Source organism: Anolis sagrei, chromosome 5 (genome assembly GCF_037176765.1).
Source record: "Anolis sagrei isolate rAnoSag1 chromosome 5, rAnoSag1.mat, whole genome shotgun sequence".
Classification (NCBI taxonomy): Eukaryota; Metazoa; Chordata; class Lepidosauria; order Squamata; family Dactyloidae; genus Anolis; species Anolis sagrei.
Genome location: NC_090025.1, coordinates 23080019 through 23102143, shown reverse-complemented (window position 1 = coordinate 23102143; position 22125 = coordinate 23080019). Strand labels below are relative to the sequence as shown.

The following is a 22125-nucleotide window of genomic DNA, read 5'->3' as shown; positions in this document are numbered from 1 at the left end:
CCACACATGGGAAGTGTTGTCACATAGCTTGTCCTCACTGTAGCCCTGTCATTCCAAATGGAACATGAGGAAGCTCCCATGTTGGCAGTGCATTGTCCTATCATGGTGCCACCCTGTTGAGAAACTGAGCCCCACTGGAAGTGAGGCTACATTGTGTGATGGGCGGTGTGGGTTCTGTCACTCAACTGGGGTGGCAGCATCCTAAGATACTAAAAGTTTGTTGTGTGATGAGGTCATAAGTTTGTCAAGTGAAAAAGTGCTCCTGATCTTTTAATGAATGTGCAGAGGATAAAGTTTTAGAAGGTGAAATATGTGACAACTAAGACTTGCAGAACATTTCACTTATACACAATTATTAAAGGTTCTGAGTTTTGTTGTGTTCTTCATTTGGCCACCCTAAAAAGCAATCAAGGATAGACTATGCAAGTATAACTAATACTATTCCAGACATCACACATTCGGAGTCAGATAAATGGAGACCTACACCAGATTTCTAAGAATCTAGTTCATACATTTGTATGTATGTGTCCACATTAGGGCTGAACTTAGTACTAAGCAATGCCTAGAATATGGCACATTTGCAACCAAATTAAGGAGACAGATTTATTTACAAGGTACACTTTAAGGAATGCAGAGCAATATTAAAAATAACCAAGTATTCATACCAAGTTCATTTTACTAAACAACACTAAAGAACAGATTATGAAATGCTCTATAAACCAAAGCAAATTACAGCAGACATAAAACAATTCCAAGCAGTGAAGAAACGAGAAGGAGCAAAAGCTATTTTAACACTTCTAGTTGCTATGATAGGTCCAATAATCATGAAGCATGAAGGCCAGGACTTTTGGACCAATCTTTCCTCTTCTGTTGAGAGGACAAAGCTATGGGTGCTATATGGCCTTTCCCCACCCAAAATATAAGTGTGCTCTTTAAAGGGTAGTGTTAAAAAGAACTGTTTAATGAAGATAATTTTGCATAGAAGCACCTTCTTGGCTTTTGTCTCAGGAAGCAAAATGTCTTGGGCTAGTTTTGTTGTTCTAAGATATTTTTCTGTCTACCAACAACTATTTTTCTCTCTCGCAGAAATGAACAAATTGCAATCTTAATATATGGGGTTTTGAAATAACATCCATTTCAAATCAAGTTTCTGATGGTCCCTGAAAGTCGTGAGAACTGATGTATTTCCTCTCTATTTACCCACTCTCGTGGACCACTTAACTGTTTCTTTATTTTTTTCTAATGACATTCATTAGACTTTCTGAAGGACTCCTGCAATCCAACACCTAGGGGCCATTAAGGCTTTGCTAGCAAAAATTAGCTTTATGTTAAGTGCACCAATCTAAAGGATGACACTCAAGGACATCAAGGGTCTGGGTATGCTCATTTTTTAAAAGCTAACAGCAAATTATGAAATGCTTATAACAGGCTGGAAAATGTTGGCACATCCTTCTTAAATGCCACAGGCTCCGATGCTAATATACAAAATCCACATATGGTTGGTCCCTTACTTAAGGATGTGTACTCTGTCACATAATATCATCTTGAGACACTCTTGACCTAATCTACTTAACCTGCAGTGTGAACAGAATGTAATAAAAATATGTATACTTTGAAGTGCTTGGAGAAAGATCATGGTACAAAAATATATACTAATTTTTGCTAGCAAAGCCTTAATATATTTATATACCAAGCTGGAGTACCTTGAGATGCTCATGGACATGACATAGTGCAATAGCCATTTCTTGTTCTCTAACCTGCCACTGAGAGACACCCTACTTCTAATCAGGAAGCTCTGATGGGATCATCATGGCTAATATCCAGCAATATGTGGCATGAATTTGTTTGTTTCCCAATGCTTCATCTTTGTTGTCTTTGTTGATGGACAATAGGTGCAGAATGGCATATTTCTGGTAGTATATGTGGGAAGCAAAAACTATAGTATTTGGGGCTCTGTTCTTTAATCTACCACAAATAACTGATGAGCATAGGTCATCCAAACAACTGGACTCCATCCATTTGCAGGAATGACCTAGAGACTGGTCTTGAATTTACTAGAGTTAAGGGCAATAATCTCACTTTTCTTCTGTATAATTATGACCTAATCAATGATTCTGCAATATCAAGAATGGGACAACTGCCCCGAGGAACATTTTTCTTGGACCCTAAGTCATAAACTGCAATTTATAGTTACTCCAAAATGAAATCAGAAGGCCACATCTAGTTCCCTTTTAAGCCTGTATGAATTTTAGAGGATTTGGTGGGTGAGACAAAGCCATCCTGTACTTTTGCAGGTTTTAATGCTTTGAGAGCATTTCTGTTCTATTTTTTATTTTTGTAGGATTTAAGGGATTGCAGGTAACCTGGGGTCTTCAGGGACCAAAAGTAAGTCTGAGTTTATACCATACCTATCTGTGATCTACTTTATCATCCATGACAATTTGTCCCTAAGCTAAATTAAATTTAGGGCAATGGAAACAAATGGATAGCTTTTACTGGCTTTTAGAGTATTTACCTACTGGATTCTAGACAGAAATAAAAAGATGTCCACATAAACACAATATTGGAACAGTACTTTCCTTTGGATCAGGTACTTTCTTTCCCTGTTAAAATATTGATAAATTAAACTTGAATGTCCCTTTCCTGTTGCTCTTGACTTGGTGACCACGGGTTCTTTTTTCAGCTTTGTGCAAAAAAAGTATAGTAATCCTCTTTACAATGCTTTTACCCAGACTATGCAATGGTTGCCAAGTGATACTGAGTGCAGGCTGCTACCATCATCACCTTCCTGGAATTTTATGTAAATCTATTTTTTTTTGGGGGGGGGGGGGGGGTGTTACACATACCATCAGCATTAAATAGGATCTTGGCCTTAGAATGGATCTACACTGCCCCAATATCCCGGAATTACTGCTTTGAACTGAATTATGTGAGTCTATACTGCCAGATAACTGAGTCTACACTGAGTCTACACTGGGATAACAGGATAATCTGGGTTCAGATCCTGGGATATAGGCAGTATAGATCCAGTCTTACTGTTTGACTTGCATTGATACATGCTGTAAAAAAAGGTATTGCAATTTGTAATTTCAAGTTTCCACACTATCTCTCAATCAGTTTGTGTATCTCCTGACAGTACTTTTTGCCACATCACATCATATACTGCAACCCACTGTAATTGCAAGGGCACTTGCCATGCACATTATGGGAATGGGGTAGGAGGAAGTGAGTCCCCAGTTTCCAATGAGAACACCTTGCAAGTTTTAATCAGCTGCTTACAGGACTCAGTATGACCATATAATTTGTTAGTACAACAGCCAACACAGCAATTTCTCTACATGGGCTGCTGTTAATAAAACTGATAGGCACAGCAGATGCCACAGAGCTGTCTGCTGGGACACAAAAATGGGAAAATATTTTCCATTTACATCTTTAAAATCTAAAAGTTATTCTTTCGTCACTCAGATGAAAAACCAAAGCGGTACCATAAATGATATCCTTTTCTGTTAGTGTGATAGGGAGGCTATAAAGTATAAGAAATGAAGTATGATTAAGACACCCTCGTGACAATCTGAAAAGTGAGACATTAAAATAAATACTACGAGCCCTTCCACAAAGCCATATAACTGAGAATATCAAGGCAAAATAATCCACAATATCTGTTTTGAACTGGAATATTTGAAACCACATTGCCATATATCCCAGTTCAAAGCAGATGATGTGGGATTTTATTCAGCTGTGTGTAAGGGGCCATTGTTTTTGGCAACTTGGCTGACCTAAAGAAGCTCTATAAAAAAAGAGACGGACACAGAAATATGGAGAAATAAAGGGTCACTTATTTACCTAATTAAACTACCCTATTTACCAAACTTGGCACATAAACCCAACATACTGAACTTTGAATATTGGTGGGGTTTCAAGGGGACTGACCTTAAGAGGTTGAGAGTTATAGTCCACCCATATCCACAGAGTGTTGTGACTTCAATTGATGATAGCCCTTAACCAAACTTGGCAAAAATACCTAATATGATCAACTTTGAATGCTGGTGAGGTTTGGGGGGTACTGACCCAACATGATGGAAGTTGTAGTTCTCCCTGCATCCAGAGAGCCCTGTGACCCACCGCTTACCAATGAACCAAACTTGGCAGACACACCAAACATGGCCCATTTTAATTACTGGTGGGATTTGTGGGTGATTGACATTGAAATCTGGGAGTAGTAGTTCACCCACATCCAGAGAGCACTGAATCCAGCCAATGACAGATCTAGACCACATTTGGCACACATACCCAACATGGTCAAATTTAAATTCAGGTGGAGTTTAGAGGTGATTGACCCACAAAAGAATGACAACCAGGTCTAAAACTGAAAGCTAGGCCATACAGCAAACAATGTTATCTTTGAGCACTTTGCTACACCCTGCAAACTGAGAGGCCTGTAATTTTCTTCCGAATAAGAAGGCTCACCCTTCTGCCATGATTAACAACTTACTGGATGGAGTTTTCAATTCGAGTGATTGTCAGAAAAGCTGCTAAATTTGCTGTGTAGGATGAGATGACAATCAAAGCGAAGAGCCACCAGGCACCCATCATCATTCGAGTTGCCAGAGTTGTATAGGGAACCTCTCCTCCTGTTAAAAAAAAAAAAGCGAAATTGAGGAAAAAAATTCTAATTGCATAAAATGCCTTCTTAAGATGCACCACTTTTTCAAGTTCATATCCACCTGAATTGGTTTCTCTGGTACCAGGAATAGTTTTGAAAAGAAAACTGATTAGGTTTCATTTTCGAAGCTATTCATGGTATCAAAGAAACCGATTCAGATGGATTTTATCTATATATAAAATGACAGCCATTAAGAAAACAAAACAAAGAGACTATCCTCCATTCCATAAGCTCTACAATGCCTTCAGTAGTGTCTTTCTGCTGTTTATTTCATGGCAGGCTCTATATGTACACAGAGCAGGCTCTGTGGACTCTGTGCAAAGCACAATTCGTAGACATTTAAAGAATTTCAATTTTTTAATTTTTTTTGCTTTTGAATGTAATAAAACTTTGCTTGTGCTCTTCAGTATGTGCATGTTATTAAAACGGAAAATACATATCAATAAAATAATTTCTATATATCTGTAATACACTACATAGGTATATCATATAGTGCCATACTATACAGGAGATCCAGCATGGTGAAGTGGGTTGAGAGTTGGATTCGGGTATAGAGAGACCAGGATTTGAAAACCTTTTTGGCTATGGAAATTGACTGGCCAAATATCCTTGGGCCAGGCTCACTTTTCACCCTCAAAGGAAAGAAAGAAAAGAAAACCTTGGGATAAATTCACCTAAGAGTCACTATAAATCAGAAATGACTTGAAAGCACACGGTGGTACATGCCTTAGCTACATTCTGTTTGGAGTACTGTAATGCACTCTACATAGGGCTTCCTTCGTAAACTTCACATACGACCTCATCACATGGGCTGCCGGAATTACCACACATCATGGGAAATCCAGTGACCATAGGAGGGATGGGGAACCCGCTGAGCCATGCCTTGCATTGCCCAGCTCGAGAGGAGGCAAATTTGACAGGGGGAAGTGTTGAACGCTCGGCTTCTCCCCATTGCTTCCTGCGCAACATGGGAGGTCTCCTGTGTTACTGCAGAAGCGGCATACACTGGCTCTGATCTAGATGACCCACTGAGCCCCACTGGAGGTTCATTTGCATCATCAGATGGGAGTCCATGGGCTCCATGGATCATCTAGGGGTCAACTGGTATATGCCACTGAAAAAAGCCCCATCTGATGAGGTTGCTAGTTCAAAGAGCTGGAGCCAAGTTACTAACTGGGGCTGGCTATAGGGAGAGGACAACCCCCCTGTTGCAGCAGCTCCACTGGCTGCTAGTTTGTCTCATGGCACAATTCAAAGTGTTGATTATGATCTTTAAAGCATACGGCTCAGGTCAAGGCTATTTGGCTAATCATATCTCCCTGTACAAACCTGCCTGGGTCCTGAGATTTTCAGGAGTGGTCCCTTCTTTTGGTTCCACCTCCATTGCAAACTCATTTGGTGGGAAGAAAAGAACAGGCTTCTTTCTTTGTGGCTGGTTGCCTCTCAACTCTGAAACTCCTTGTTATCCTTCCAGTGGTAGGCTGAAACCTTTTTTTATTTAGACAGAAGTTTAAAGAAGAACATTTTAAATACTAAGTCAGGAGGTGGTTCTAGCTATGAATAAGTTTTTAATTGGTTTAAATGGTTTAAATTATTTATTTTAATACCATTAATATTTAATAGTATTTTAATGTTTGTATATTTTTAAGTTTAAAATTGTATTGTATTGGTTTTATTGTAGAGAGAAAAAGTGGGGTATAAATACTACTGCTACTACTGCTGCTAAAATATTAATAATATAACAATAAAACCACAACAGACTACACCAACTCTCTTTTTAAAGTCTTTCTTGACTTTCCTTTCCCAGTCTTGTACCCTCCACATATATTGGGCTAAATTTTCCATTTGCCAAGTTAGAATCATAGATATAATGTGCTTAAAATCAATTATGTGCAAGTGCGACCTACAAGCAAACGTAGTCGTCTTTCTGAATTCCAGCTAGCTCTTCCAATCTCATTCAAACTTCCCGTCCTTCTCCATTTTCTATTTTTCTTGTGATCCCTGAGCCTGCTCAGATCAAATGTGGTTGATTTTTTTAATCTTTTGGGGTTTTTTTTTTTGCACTCTCACAAAACTCAGGGTTTCAATTATCAATGCAGTCCACACATTTTGCATCGGTCTGGTATATCCCATGTTTTGCTCTGCAAATTCTTCACATTTACAGAACTATTGGATTTGATCCTGGACAAATGTATTTATTAGGCCTGGGTAACAACGGAAAAAATTGTTTCTAAAATCGATTTGTATTTGGGGTTTTTTTTTTGTTTCGATATTTAAAATAATTACAAAATTTTCCTTTTAAAAAGTTCGATATTTATGAAATTTCGCAAATGGTAAAAAATTAACGAATCGATTTCCGAAACAATAACGAATCGATTCGTTAATGGCGGACGCGACCACGAAATATGCTAAAAAACCTCCAAAACCTTCTGAAGCTTCCCTCTCCCTCTGTTGTTGACTGTTGGTGTGATATTATAATTTTTTTCACTAATTAAACCATAAAACTGGCCCAGACATGCGGAAATAATAACGAAACGACCTCAAAACAATAACGAAACGAATACAATATCAAAATACGAAGCATTTACAAAACGTTTTTGAAAATTTGTTTTTTTTAATAATTGCTCCAGAATGGTTCGTTATTGTTTTGTAATTGTAAAAATTTACGAATTATTAACGAATTACGAATTAACGAAACGAAACCGCCCAGCCCTAGTATTTATCTAATGTATATCTCACCTTTTGCATAAAATGAGACCCAGAGTAGTTTACAATAAAAATGATAGCAAGTCATCTAAAACAATATGTGGCATCCAAGTCAAAAACAGCATTAAATAATATTACTCTAATATCAAATGTGTGCACTTGTGACAAAGCTAAAATATTAGAATTTAATACAAATGCTGATGCAAATTATTTTAAAAATTACAATACATTTTAAAGTAGAACTATTTTTATTGATACTTTTCAGTGAGCAAATTAAGGGTGTGAATTTTAGGGTGTTTCTGTATATGAATCTGGCAGTGAGGGTGTTATATGCTGAAAAATGGATCAAAAAGTATTGTATCCAATCATCTAAAGATGACTGGATTTTGAAGATTTTTGAACTAGAAGAAATTGACAAGTTTTCTATTCTAATTACAGAAAAATGCTTGGAAAAAATCTTAAAAGACTTGGAACTGCTTCATAATTTCCTTTATAAGAAAAAAAGAAGGAAGGAAAGGTTAATCTTCTGTATTTTCAAGATTTTACAGTTTAATTATTAGATAGTAGGTCTGGGCAACCACGGAAAAAATTGTTTCTAAACTCGATTTGTTTTTAGGGGGTTTTTGCGTTTCGATTTTTAAAAGAATTCCAAAATTTTTCTTTAAAAAAGTTCGAAATTTACAAAATTTACGAAATTTCGGAACAATTACGAAACAATTACAAATCGATTTGTTAATGGCGGACGCGACCACGCAATACGCTAAAAAAACCTCCAAATGGGACAGGGGGAACTTCTGAAGCTTCCCTCTCCCTCTGTTGTTGACTGTTGGTGTGATAATTATACTTTTTTTTCACTGATAAAACAAACAACTATAAAACTTGCACCAGACATGCGGAAATAATAACGAAACGATTTCGAAATGATTTCAAAACAATTACGAAACAATTACGAAACGAATTGAAAAATTCGTTTCGATTTTTAGTTGCTCCTGAATGGTTTAATATTCGCTTCGTTATAAAAAAAATAACGAATTAATAACGAATTACGAAATTAACGAACAAACCGCCCAGCCCTATTAGATAGCCATTCAAGTGTTAGTTAAGTATTAACAAGGCATTTGCCTTGATGCCTTGGTTTGGAGGCTGGGAAACCCACTAGTAATGTGTTTCTTTTTTTCTGTGGGTGAGGGTAGATTTTGATTGCTTTTTTACCACATTTATGTTCAGTTATATGTGGTTTTATTTGTTACTAGATCTGTTTTTTGAATATTATTCAAAACTATACTCAAAACAGACCTAATAACAAATAAATATATATGTGTATTATTAAAAATTGGAAAGTTACTAAAAATATAAGTTATTTTAAGATTTTAGTTTAAAACAGTTAAAAAGATGAATAAGAGTTACAGTTATACCTTAACTTAAGAGTTTCATTTGTTCCATGGCCAAACCCTTAACTCAAAACTCAAAACAAAGCATTTTTCAATTGAAATGCTAATAATCCATTACGGGGGCCCCAATTGGAGCCGCACCTCCAATGTTTTTGTTACGTGTTTTTAAATAAGAACATGTCCTTTATAAATAACAAATACTGTATAAATGCACATACAGATGGAACAATGAAAAAGAAAGATGTGCTTTAAAAGATGTGCTGAGCCTGGAACCTCAGGTCTCTACGGTGACCAGGGGAGCATTTGCACAGTTAAAACTTGTGTACCAGCTGTGCCCGTACCTTGGGAAGTCTGACTTGGCCACGGTAGTCCACGCTCTTGTTACATCCAGTATAGACTACTGCAATGCTCTCTATGTGGGGTTGCCTTTGAAGATGGTCTGGAAGCTTTAACTAGTCCAATGAACAGCAGCCAAGTTGTTAACAGGAGCAGCGCTCAGGGAGCATACAACCCCCTTGTTGCGCCAGCTCCACTGCCTGCCAGTTTGCTACTAGGCCCAATTCAGAGTGCTAAATGGTTCTGGCCCAACTTACCTGTCCAAAGGTATCTCCCCTTATGAACCACTGAGGACTTTAAGATCATCTGAGGTGGCCCTGCTCTTGGTCCCGCCTTCGTCACAAGCACGTTTGGCGGGGACAAGAGACAGGGCCTTCTCAGTGGTGGCCCTTTGGCTATGGAATGTCCTCCCTAGGGAGATCTGATCTGCTCCCTCCCTCTTGACATTTCAGAGGCAAGTTAAAATGTGGCTAATTGCACAAACGTTTACAAATACAGAGTAGTTAATATAGGAAATTGAATGATCCGACAATGGAATTGGACAATGTTTGAGAATAATGAGATGCTGATGATGTTGCTTTTATTGCTTTTGAGATGTCTTATATTGTTTAATGTTTTTATCTATATTATGTTTTATGTATACCGATTTGTTGGAAACCGCCTTGAGTCACCAATTGGCTGAGAAAGGCGGTATACAAATACAGTAAATAAACATATAAATAAATAAAGCGCTGCTCTTATGTCAAAACAAAACTTGGGCCAAGTGACAGCTCTTAATTCAAATCACTCTTAAGTGGGACACTCTTAAGTAGAAGTTCCATTGTACTACACATTCAAAAAAGTACACCTATAGCACACACTTCTTTCCCAACTTAAAGAATAGAGGCCTGATTAGATACAAAGGTCTTTCTGAAAAGAGCAGAAAAAGCAACAGATTGGTATCTAGGAACACCCCAGAAGAAAATTCTCTTCTATGTTCTTACCAGATGATTTTGGGAGAGTAGGGGATGAAAATAAATCCCTCTATCAAAATAATAAGACTTGATAGTCTCATAAGTGGGGATAAGGATTTTCATGGGCTTTCCTTCACTCATGTTTGCGATGAGTCTAGAACTGAAGGTATTTCTTAGATATCAATGAATGTTCTGTTGAACTCCAACAAGGTCTTTTTATGAATTAATTACAGTGTTTGATACCCATATCAGAAGAAGTTTAATTATATCATTATTGTGAACATTCCCCACACAGCAGTGATCAAACTCAGAGATACATCTATTATATCAGGATAAAAAAATACGCTGAATTTTGTATGGAGATACCTATTAGAAAAGTTCAATTAGACATTATTCTGCTCACAAAGAAAATGCTGAGTTAAATATAAAGAGATGCTGATATAGTACTTCATTCTCTCGTCTTTAAAAATAAAACCTTTTATTAATTTGATAAGATCAACAGTAATGTCTCATGTCGTCATGGACAGAACTCCATCTACTTCTGACATAGTGTCATTATCAGAAATTAGAATCTCCTGATTCTCTCAGGAGATGTTAATTCACCATTAAGACTTGGAAAAGATGAAATGTTTAACTTTTGGAAACCTTAGGTCACATCTGTGAATAATTTTTAATGGGATATTTTCATTTTACAGGGGTTTTTCATAATGCCTTTTGAACTTTTTCAATCAAAACCTGAATTAAAATCAAATGAAACTTTTTAAGGCAGGCACACTGGATGAACCCAATAGGGCTGATTGTCCCGTTCACCTTCGAGTGTCAATCTTTACAGTTTGCTGAGAATTAAATTGAAATAGGCGGGGAGGCGGAGAGGAAAACCTGCAATTTCTCAGAAAGTTCACATTCTAATTTTCAAGCTCATGAATAAAACTGAATGCCAATTCCCACTGTTTTTAATTGAGGGAAATTGGCAGGTGAAAGAGGAACAATTGAAAGTCAGCCTCATGCCTTTCATTCACATATGAAGCTCCCCAACAAGAAGCATTTCAAAAGACTGGATTGTGCATGCTTTCTCCCATGCTAGCAGTGTGTATTCTTTTTTTTTTTTGTTTTTTGGCTAAATTGTTCACATATTGTAAGATATTGTCGACACATAATAAAACTAAATGATGCAAAGTTTGCGGACTTTCATTTCTCTATATCAGGGGTCCTGAAACTAAGGCCTGGGGGCCGGATGTGGCCCCCAAGGTCATTTACCCGGCCCTCACTCAGGGTCAACCTAAGTCTGAAACTACTTAAAAGCACACAACAATCTATCTATCTCATTGGCCAAAAACAGGCCCACATTTCCCATTGAAATACTATTAAGTTTATATTTATCAACATTGTTCCTCATTTTAATTATTGTATTGTGTATAAGTGTTTTTTGCACTACAAATAAGATATGTGCAGCGTACATAGGAATTCATTCATGTGTTTTTTCAAATTATAATCCGGCCCTCCAACAGTTTAAAGGACTGTGACCTGGCCCTCTGTTTAAAACGTTTGTGGACCACTGCTCTATATATTTAAAAAATATTGTTTGATGGGCTTGGGGTTAGATTAAATCAAGAGAATGCAAAGTGCTGACCATGGCCATCAGGTAACCCTTGGGTGCCACTTTGTGGCTCTTAAAAGATTCCATCAGTTCCCCTAAGCCCAGCAACTTTCCTCAATTTTTCAACTTTTTCAAATCTATGCCCCTAAAATTTTATAAAATCTGCCAATGTAAAATATGTGAAAATAACCATGCCTTAAACAAGCATGCAAAAGAAAAAAAAAAACTCCACACGGAAATGCTTCTATTTTGTTCTGGACAGAGAATTGCAGTAGGTTACAATGTTAAAAATATGAACCAGTAAAACCAAGTGCAATAAAAATAACAGAATGGATAAATAAGTAAATGAACGGATGAGCAGAATAATATGTTACACTGGAGCTGATTGAAGTCACAGAAGAGCATTGTAGGAGACTATAGGGATAGCAAAAATCCTCTCTCTGAGGATTTACCGTATATTCCAGGCTAAAAGATGACTTTTTTAACCTTGAAAACCCTTTCAAAAGTTGGGGGTTGTCTTGTCTTCCGGATATACCAGAGGATGATGACGAATGGCAGTGGCAGCAGAGCCTGCAGGCGAACCTTGACTTCAGTCTTTGGCAGGTGAAGTGGCATGTGAGCGCACCAGCTGCCGCTTCTGGTGAGACCACCTCAGCCCTCCATTTCCAGCCCTCAGCCATGTGAAGTGGCTGGCGAGAACTCCTGCTGCCGCTTCCAGCACGGTTGCCTCTGGCCTCTATCGTCAGCCTCCAGGAGCAGTGCGGTGCGGGTGGTGGAAGCAGTGAGTGGATGATGCAGCCGAGGCAGAGGAGGAGAATCTCCGCTCGCAGCAGCCTTCTTGCCTGGCTTCCAGGGCTGCACAGGCCAGCGCTGGCTACGGAGGCCTGCGCTGACCTCCACTGCTGCTGAGCGTGCCTGCCCCTGCTGCTCGCAGTGAAGCTTCGAGTGGGATCGACTCTGGAATCCAGGAGCAGTGCAGCGTGGGCCAAACTCTCCGTTGGCCCCAATTGGGCCCAGGAAGGAGGGAGGCAGCACAGGCCAGGGCAATGCAGGCCAGGGCTGGCTGCGGACGCCTGTGCTGAACTCCACAGCTGGTGAACGTGCTCGCCCTTGCAGCTTCCAGCAAGATTTCAAGTGAGATCGCCTCGGGCTCTGTCTATGGCCCCTGGAGCAGCGCGGCATGGGCCAGATGCTCTGTTGAGCCCAATTGGGCCCAGGAAGAAGGGAGGCAGCATGGCAGACATACTGACTGACTTCCAGGCCCAGGAGGAACCATACGTTGCGTTTTTGTTGCATGAAGACAGAAGGGGGTTAGACTAGATGGTCTTTAGAGCCCCCTTCCAACTCTATTATTATTATTATTATTATTATTATTATTAGTAGTAGTAGTAGTAGTAGTATTAAAGATGGCCATCTGTGTGGATGGCCATCTGTCAGGGGTGCTTTGGTTGTGCTTTCCCTACCTAAAGGCGGAATGAAGGGGGTTTGACTAGATGGCCTTTATATATATATATATATGGCTGGAGTTACACTTTAAAATATACCCATTCTGACTTACATACAAATTCAACTTAAGAACAAATCTACAGAATCTGCCTTGGGGACTGCCTGTACTACTATATCTCTGTTCTGCGTATTTTGTGATCTCCCTACAAATTTTCTCCAGACAGAAGTGCTGAGGCAGTATCACAGTTTTTCTCTTTCGTTCTGATGCCACATTTTAATGAAGCTCTAAATATTTAAAAATATGTGGTTCAGCAAAAATTCTCTATAAAAATGCAGCTGTGAGTCAGGAGAGCCTGCTGTTAATCAACAGAACTGTGTCTTACATTCTATTAATAGTTGATTATTACTGTAGATTGTCCACAGGATGGAGGAGTACACATTACTTACATGCTGGACCAGCTTTACTCCTATTCCTTCTCTTTCAGGGTAGTTTAACATTCCATTGTCAAAACATATTACAGTTCTTTGTAAAAGTCTTTTCTTCACTGACACTTTTTCTAAATAAGCATTGCAGGAAATTGCAGTCAGCAGCTCCAAGGGAAGATGAAGTTTTTGAAATTGCTGCAGTGATGCTCTACCTGTTCCTCCAACTGTCAAGTCTATCTCTCTTGCCCTATTACTTTTCTTCTTCATTGCCCTTTAGGGTGTTGATTTTGTTTTTATAGGCAAAAATAAACAATTAAACATTTTTCTCTCCTTGCTGCCAATGAGGTGTTGAAAACTATACAGTTCCAAATACTATTTCCACTTTGGCACTTATTGTACGTCCCCCAAAAGAAGAACAAAAGTTGGCCTTGAAAATGGCATGCTTCTTGCACAGAAAAGTGCATTTTCTTCAGGGAAAATATTTCTGTGCAGAAAACAATTTCCTGTCCAGAAGAGTTTGTTTTCTGCATAGGAAACTGGCTTTATCCAAAGAAATGCAAAATATGTCCTAATCAGTTATCATTCTTGGCTGTCTAAGGTTCCCCTTGTTAGTGTTTCCCAACCATCAAGAAACTCCCTTTTTCAACTATCTTTAGTATTTTTTAATCTTTCCATATCTCTTAAAGTATTTGCAAAAACTGTGAGCAAGAGGTATGATACATATGCTCCAACTATTCTGAATTACCAAGAATGTTTTTAATGTTGTTATTTCTATGGGTTGATAGAGTTAATCATTCTTTGTCTTCCTTTGTAGGAAGGCTAAAGGTTGACCATCACTTTCCTATAGCAGACACATACATAATATAAACACATGAATATTCAGATCCTGCCTTTATTATGGCATGTTTTGAACTGTTAGTAAAATATTTATAGGACATTTACATTTTTAGAAAAATCTGAAATATTGAAATCTGGAAGGTCTACTTCTGAATTACTCTTACCCAAGGATCTTATTTGATCTATTTTATTCTCTCTGTTATTCTCTTCCCTCTGTCCATTAACAATAACCTAATGCAATGGGTTTTAATTTTTCCTCCAAGTGTCCTGGATTTAAACATGTAGAAGCCCAGGAGAGTTTTACGAATTGCCATGGATTCAGGGAGCTGAAGTGCAGAAAATTTGGTTTAGTGAATATCCTATGTGATTATGCTACCCTTAGATTGAGTTTATTTCTCTTAAACTGGTTTCTTGATCCTCAATCCACAGTTTTTGCATCCACTTCTTTATACATACTGTAATAAAGCGTATCAATTAAAAATCCATAAAACATAAGACCAATCATTACCTATCCACAGGTTTATAATCCCACATACATTTAGAGATGTTTTAAGATTTTTATGTAATTCTGGGACTGTTTCAATTTATTTAATTTTAGATTATTATATAATGTTCTTCCTATTAAAAGTAAACTCCCCTGACAGAACCCTTCCCCTTATAATGCAGCATAATATAATAAAGAAATGAAAATTATACATGTACTTTTTAAATGAGCTTTGATTATTACTTTTTCTCACTTCCAGTGATCTAAATTTATAAGCAATGCTTTTCAGCTTCAACAAATGATTTTTGTGAAGCAAATGCATCACATCTTTATATATTTCTGTAACTTCTGCCAGCTGTTTTATCAGTGCACTAACAGAGGAAAATATAAATATATACATTTTTATAACTGTACCACATAAAAAACTCAGAATCCTTAGTTGTTAACACAGCAACAAGAAAATAATAATGCTTATTAACCAGACCAGAATTTTAATAGAATCTGAGGCTGGATCTACACTGGGTTGTTGTAGGTTTTTTCAGGCTATATGGCCATGGTCTAGAGGCATTCTCTCCTGACGTTTCGCCTGCATCTATGGCAAGCATCCTCAGAGGTAGTGAGGTATGTTGGAACTAGGAAAAGGGGTTTATATATATGTGGAATGACCAGGGTGGGACAAAGGACTCTTGTCTGCTGGAGCTAGGTGTGAATGTTTCAACTGACCACCTTGATTAGCATTTGATAGCCTGGCAGTGCTCAGTTGAAATCAAGGTTAAAGAAGAAAGGGCAAAAGCTGGGTTGCAGCTAAAAATAATAAAAAAAAGATTATGGCAACAAGAATGATTGATAACAGGCAAACAGAGGGAGAAAACGTGGAGGCATTGACAGACTTTGTATTTCTAAGTGCAAAGATTACTGCAGATGCAGACTGCAGCCAGAAAATCAGGAGACACTTACTTCTTGGGAGGAGAGCAATAACCAATCTCGATAAAATAGTGAAAAGTAGAGACACCACACTGGCAATGAAGATCCGCATAGTAAAAGCAATGGTATTCCCCATAGTCACCTACGGATGTGAGAGCTGGACCATAAGGAAGGCTGAGTGGCAGAAGATAGATGCTTTTGAACTGCGGTGTTGGAGGAAAGTTCTGAGAGTGCCTTGGACCACGAGAAGATACAATCAGTCCATACTTCAGGAAATAAAACCCAACTTCTCATTGGAGGGAAGGGTATTAGAGGCAGAGATAAAGTACTTTGGCCACATCATGAGAAGACAGGAAAGCTTAGAGAAGACAATGATGCTGGGGAAAATGGAAGGAAAAAGGAAGAGGGGCTGACCAAGGACAAGATGGATGGATGGTATCCTTGAAGTGATTGGCTTGACCTTGAAGGAGCTGGGGGTGGTGACGGCCGACAGGAAGCTCTGGCGTGGGCTGGCTCATGAAGTCACAAAGAGTCGGAAGCAACTGAATTAATGAACAACTACAAATTTTACTTTGATCATATCATTCTTGGAATATTGTGTCTAGGTTATGGCACCACAGTTCAAGAAGGGCATTAACAAGTTAAAATAGATTTAGGAGAGAGTGACTAGTGAGGTAATAGGCTTAAAAATGAAGCCCTATGAGAAATGGATGTCCAAAGAACTTCTAACTGTGCTAAGACACAAAAGAGACATGCACAAGAAGTGGAAAAAGGGAGAAATCACCAAAGAAGAATTCAAACAATTAGCCAACACCTGTAGGGAAAAGGTCCGCAAGGCTAAAGCACAAAATGAGCTCAGGCTTGCCAGGGACATTAAAAACAATAAAAAGGGCTTCTATTCTTATGTCAGTAGAAAAAGGAAAAACAAGGAGGCGATAGGACCTCTTCGCAGAGAAGATGGGGCAATGCTGACAGGGGATAGGGAAAAGGCAGAACTACTTAATGCCTTCTTTGCCTCGGTCTTCTCACAAAAAGAGAGTCTTCAACCTCAGCAAGATGGAGTGGATGAGGGATTGGAGGACATCCAACCCCAAATTGGGAAAGAAGTCGTCCAGGAATACCTGGCCGCTCTTAATGAGTTCAAGTCCCCAGGGCCAGATCAACTACACCCCAGAGTATTGAAGGAACTAGCGGAAGTCATTTTGGAACCACTGGCAACCATCTTTGAGAGTTCTTGGAGAACGGGAGAAGTTCCAGCAGATTGGAGGAGGGCCAATGTGGTCCCAATCTTCAAGAAGGGAAAAAAGGATGACCCAAACAACTACCGTCCGGTCAGCCTCACATCGATACCGGGCAAGATTTTGGAAAAGATTGTTAAGGAAGCGGTCTGCAAACACTTAGAAACAAATGCAGTCATCGCTAATAGTCAACATGGATTTATCAAAAACAAGTCATGCCAGACTAATCTGATCTCTTTCTTCGATAGAGCTACAAGCTGGGTAGATGCGGGGAATGCCGTGGATGTAGCGTACCTGGATTTCAGTAAGGCCTTCAACAAGGTCCCCCATGACCTTCTGGCAGGGAAACTAGTCCAATGTGGGCTAGGCAAAACTACGGTGAGGTGGATCTGTAATTGGTTAAGTGGACGAACACAGAGAGTGCTCACTAATGCTTCCTCCTCATCTTGGAAAGAAGTGACAAGTGGAGTGCCGCAGGGTTCCGTCCTGGGCCCGGTCCTGTTCAACATCTTTATTAATACCAAATTGGGAGGGATAGCCAATAGTCCAGAGGACAGGAGCAGAATTCAAAACGATCTTGACAGATTAGAGAGATGGGCCAAAACTAACAAAATGAAGTTCAACAGTGACAAATGCAAGATACTCCACTTTGGCAGAAAAAATGAAATGCAAAGATACAGAATGGGGGACGCCTGGCTCGAGAGCAGTACGTGTGAAAAAGATCTTGGAGTCCTCGTGGACAACAAGTTAAACATGAGCCAACAATGTGATGTGGCGGCAAAAAAAGCCAATGGGATTTTGGCCTGCATCAATAGGAGCATAGTGTCTAGATCTAAGGAAGTAATGCTACCCCTCTATTCTGCTTTAGTTAGACCACATCTGGAATATTGTGTCCAATTCTGGGCACCACAGTTCAAGAGAGATATTGACAAGCTGGAATGTGTCCAGAGGAGGGCGACTAAAATGATCAAGGGTCTGGAGAACAAGCCCTATGAGGAGCGGCTTGGGGAACTGGGCATGTTTAGCCTGAAGAAGAGAAGGCTGAGAGGAGATATGATAGCCATGTATAAATATGTGAGAGGAAGCCACAGGGAGGAGGGAGCAAGCTTGTTTTCTGCTTCCTTGGAGACTAGGACGCGGAACAATGGCTTCAAACTACAAGAGAGGAGATTCCATCTGAACATTAGGAAGAACTTCCTGACTGTGAGAGCCGTTCAGCAGTGGAACTCTCTGCCCCGGAGTGTGGTGGAGGCTCCCTCTTTGGAAGCTTTTAAGCAGAGGCTGGATGGCCATCTGTCAGGGGTGATGTGAATGTAATATTCCTGCTTCTTGGCAGGGGGTTGGACTGGATGGCCCATGAGGTCTCTTCCAACTCTTTGATTCTATGATTCTATGATTCTATGGTTTACAGAGCAGGGTATGTTTAGCTTGCAGAACAGAAGATTGAGAAGTAATATGACAGCCATCTTAAATATTTGAAGGAATCTCATGTAGAAGTTGTAGTGAACTTGTTTTTTATTACTCCAGATGCTAGAATACAAAAGAAAAGCCCCAGTGTGTTTAAATTACAAGTAAATATATTCCATTTGGGGGAAAAAGCCATCTTGACAGTAAGAGCTGCCTTGAAAGGTAGCTGTCTCCCTCTTTGGAGGTTCTTAGAAGCGGAATAACCTTCTCTTAGGATTTTCTTTAGTTAATTCCTGCATGGCAGGAGGGTGGACTAGATGGCCCTTTGCAGTTCTTTCCAGATGCAACAATTTTATTCATTTATGAACATACATGAAAACTGTTAATATGAAAATGTAAAGGTTTGGGTTTCTATGTCAGCATATCCCACACTAGACCTGCAAAGCTTCAATATACAGTACAAAGCCTTCCTGTCCCAATATACAAAACTAAACCTTCCCCAAGCATTTGGTCTTTGAAAGCAACAACACCTTGTTTCTGAGCCCCTAAAAGGAATATATTAGCCTACCACTCACTAGGAAAGAGAATAATGCTTGACAAGGTGAAAGGCAGAAGGAAAAGAGGAAGACTGGATTGCATATGGATAAACTGAAGCAAGAAAACTAGAGTCTCAAGTTTGCAAGATCTGAGTGAGGTTGCTGATGAGAGGATAATTTGGAACACTGACATTCATTGGGTTATCATACGTCAAATTTGATTCACCGCAGCTAACAACAACAAAGTCTTTCCTATTGCCCTCACAATCAGTCCCACCAACCTGTACCCAGTTTCTCATTCTGGTACACCTTTTTAATTCTGGGAAAGGTCATAGTAAGGGCTACTGGAAAATGTAGACCATATTAGCACCCTAAATGCAGAATGAATCAGGGGCCTGGGGTTGTAAAAAAGTAAAGCTACGTGTGTTCATACTGCTGGCTTTTCAATCTGGTGAATAATCTAGAATAATGAAAAATTTAAGGATAGGATGTCCTTGTTTTCAGGCATATAGAAGAAAGTGTCTGCTTATAAGGTTGTAATAACTGTTGGCATTTCAAATTATTGTGCTGGTGGTTGCCCTCTTTGTTCAACATTATGGAATCTGTGACATTCATGTACTTTTCAATGGAGACCAAATGTCACAAATTGTAAGCAAATCCCAAATCTGATTTCATTATGGATTTTCTTCCTCAACCATCTACAGTACTAAAGTTACATTCATAATATGCTATAGGGATATGTTTGCTTAACAGGCATGTATGAACATCAGCAACTCAGGCTATGTTACATACTGAATATTACTCTAATGAGGGGGAAATTGTCAGAATCGCTGGGATATTAGTTTCTGGCTATAAACCACTATAAACCCACTTCCCTAGTGACCCATCAACCTATCAAGATAAGCAGAGAAGAAACCCTTGTGATTCATGCCTAGAAGGGCTTCATTAAGCACAAGGGAATTTATTCTTCCAAATGTCTTAACAACGGTGTGTTTTCTGAATTCGGCACTAATTATTGTTAATGTAAGAAAAATTCCAGTTTTTAGCAGTTATTTTCAATAGTTTTTCCTTTGGCGTAATTGAATGTTTTGCCTTATATGTTGGAAACCGCTCTGGGTCCCCTTGGGGAGATAGGGCGGTATACAAATAAAGTTTAGTTATTGTTATCATCATGCAAGTATCCATGCATATAGGGTGCTTGACAAAATACTTTGTCAAGTATTTTATATCAGTACCATAAGGTACTTGAGTCTAATGTACCATCGAATGTATTATCAAAAAAAAAAAAAAAAAAAGGATTTTCTAAAGAAGGAGGGAGAAATAGCACCCTTCCTATATCAGCTAATCAGTTAAGTACCATATTTACTTGAGCCCAATGTGACATCAAATGTAATGCACGCCTCAGTTTTGAGATGTGTATTACAAAAAAGCAGGATTTTCTACAGAAGGAGGGAGAAGCAGAACCCTTCCACCAAATGGAAGACGATGCCACTTCTCCTTCCTTTTTTTTATTTTTTAACAAAAGGAGTGCTATTTCTCCTTCATCTCCCAACTGAGGGACAAAAGAGAAATGGCTTGGGGAGGAAAGGGGCTCTGATTCTCCATTGTCTCCTAACTGGGGGGTAAAGGAGAAATGGCTTGGGGAGGGAAGCCACTGCTCCACCATCTGGGCAAGGCTGGCAGGTTTGCTACTCTCAGGCTGATGGAAGGGTTACAGGAACCTCTAGGTGCACAATTGTAATGTGCCATTGAATGTAATGCACATCTCCATTTTGACTAAACAATTGAGCCAAAAAAGTTGTGCATTACATTTGAGTAAATATGGTAACTTCTCTTGGTCTGATGCCCCTAATTCAGGTGGAAATGTCATTTGTCCCTGTTTCAACAACAAACAGAATAGACCCCCTTCTCCTCCATTCTCTTCCTGCAGTTGTAGGTTTAGGAGGGAGTTATGATCATAGCAACACTGTCAAAATCACGACTACGTATTGATCATGGACATGAAACAGTTATCTAAGTGCATCTAGACATCTGTTTTGTATTTGTAATCATTATTTAGTCATCGTTTTACCATAAAGCCCAACAGGAATCTGGCCTTTGCACCTAGGATTATCTATTCTGCTAACAACTCCATAGATCTGACATAAATGGGCTTCTTCACATCATATGTCAAAGACTGAATGTACGAGTACAGTACTTTACCAAGATGTGAAATGTCAAACAACATCAGAGTGTGGTCAAGGTGGGAAAAAAGTATTACTAAGGAAGTACTCCCAGGTGAAGAGAGACTGCAGCACTTTCCTTTTGCTGAGCCTACTAGGAAAAACAAGTTCTTGCCCCCTCCTCTCTTCTCCCTTCAGACAAGTTAATAAACAGAAAACGAATTTTGCATTTTGAAACCAATTTTCAGGAACCAATGTAAGCTAAGCATAAATGGCAAAAGTGGGGGGAAGGAGATAAAAAGCAGGACATCTCAAAATTAGTAGAAAAAGTGAGACAGCAATTGTTGCAATTCATCTGAAGGGTATGCTGTTTCTGAGCTACCTAGCAATAAGATAGGAAATAGGTTCAGGATCATGTCACTTTTTGACAAACCTTTCCTATTTCTCTGTCTTCTGAAAGACATGCTTCCTGAGTTTCCCAGGGTAGCATTATTATCAAGGAAAACTCACAAAATTCCATTACTGATTGAATTCAACTTTGTGCTTTAACTCCACATATTTAACTGGCAATTATATAAATAAACACAGTATTTGGACATTTGACACATGAATTTTATTAGCATAATTCTTTACCAGTTATTTTTCCTACCTACACTGCAGAACATTTCAATTGTCAACCAGCCTACCCAACTTCTGATCGTATTCACATTGTTTGCAAGAAAAATAATGAGAACACCAATTATTTCTCTAGAACAATCTCCAATGGAACAAATTTATAGGATATGTAGACAAGCATTACTTTTTTCAATTTTTTTGCCTGACTTGATCACTATGTGCTTTCCTTTAACACCCCCCCCCCCCACACACACACACACAGACACATACATGGATAAAGAGCTTTGGTGACAGAAGCTTTGCATTTCATCATGGGTGACAACTGGTAAGAGAGGAAAAAAAGCAGAGGAAGATAAAACTATATCGAAGTAAAATATGATGTGATGATATTTTGTAATGAAATC

The 22125-nt window shown here is 38.9% G+C and overlaps 1 protein-coding gene across 3 annotated transcripts in view; it reads right to left on the bottom strand.

Moving 5' to 3' along the window:
* GRID2 (glutamate ionotropic receptor delta type subunit 2) overlaps window positions 1-22125 on the bottom strand; it is a 1028529-nt gene that overhangs the window by 149873 nt on the left and 856531 nt on the right. For all 3 annotated transcript variants that reach the window (XR_009631647.2, XM_060779233.2, XM_060779232.2), the window contains exon 12: window positions 4493-4631. Coding sequence is in view for 2 of the 3 variants with exons in the window: in XM_060779233.2 (XP_060635216.1) it covers window positions 4493-4631 (139 nt within the window). In the remaining variant the exon portion in view is untranslated. The remainder of the gene's footprint in view (window positions 1-4492; window positions 4632-22125) is intronic.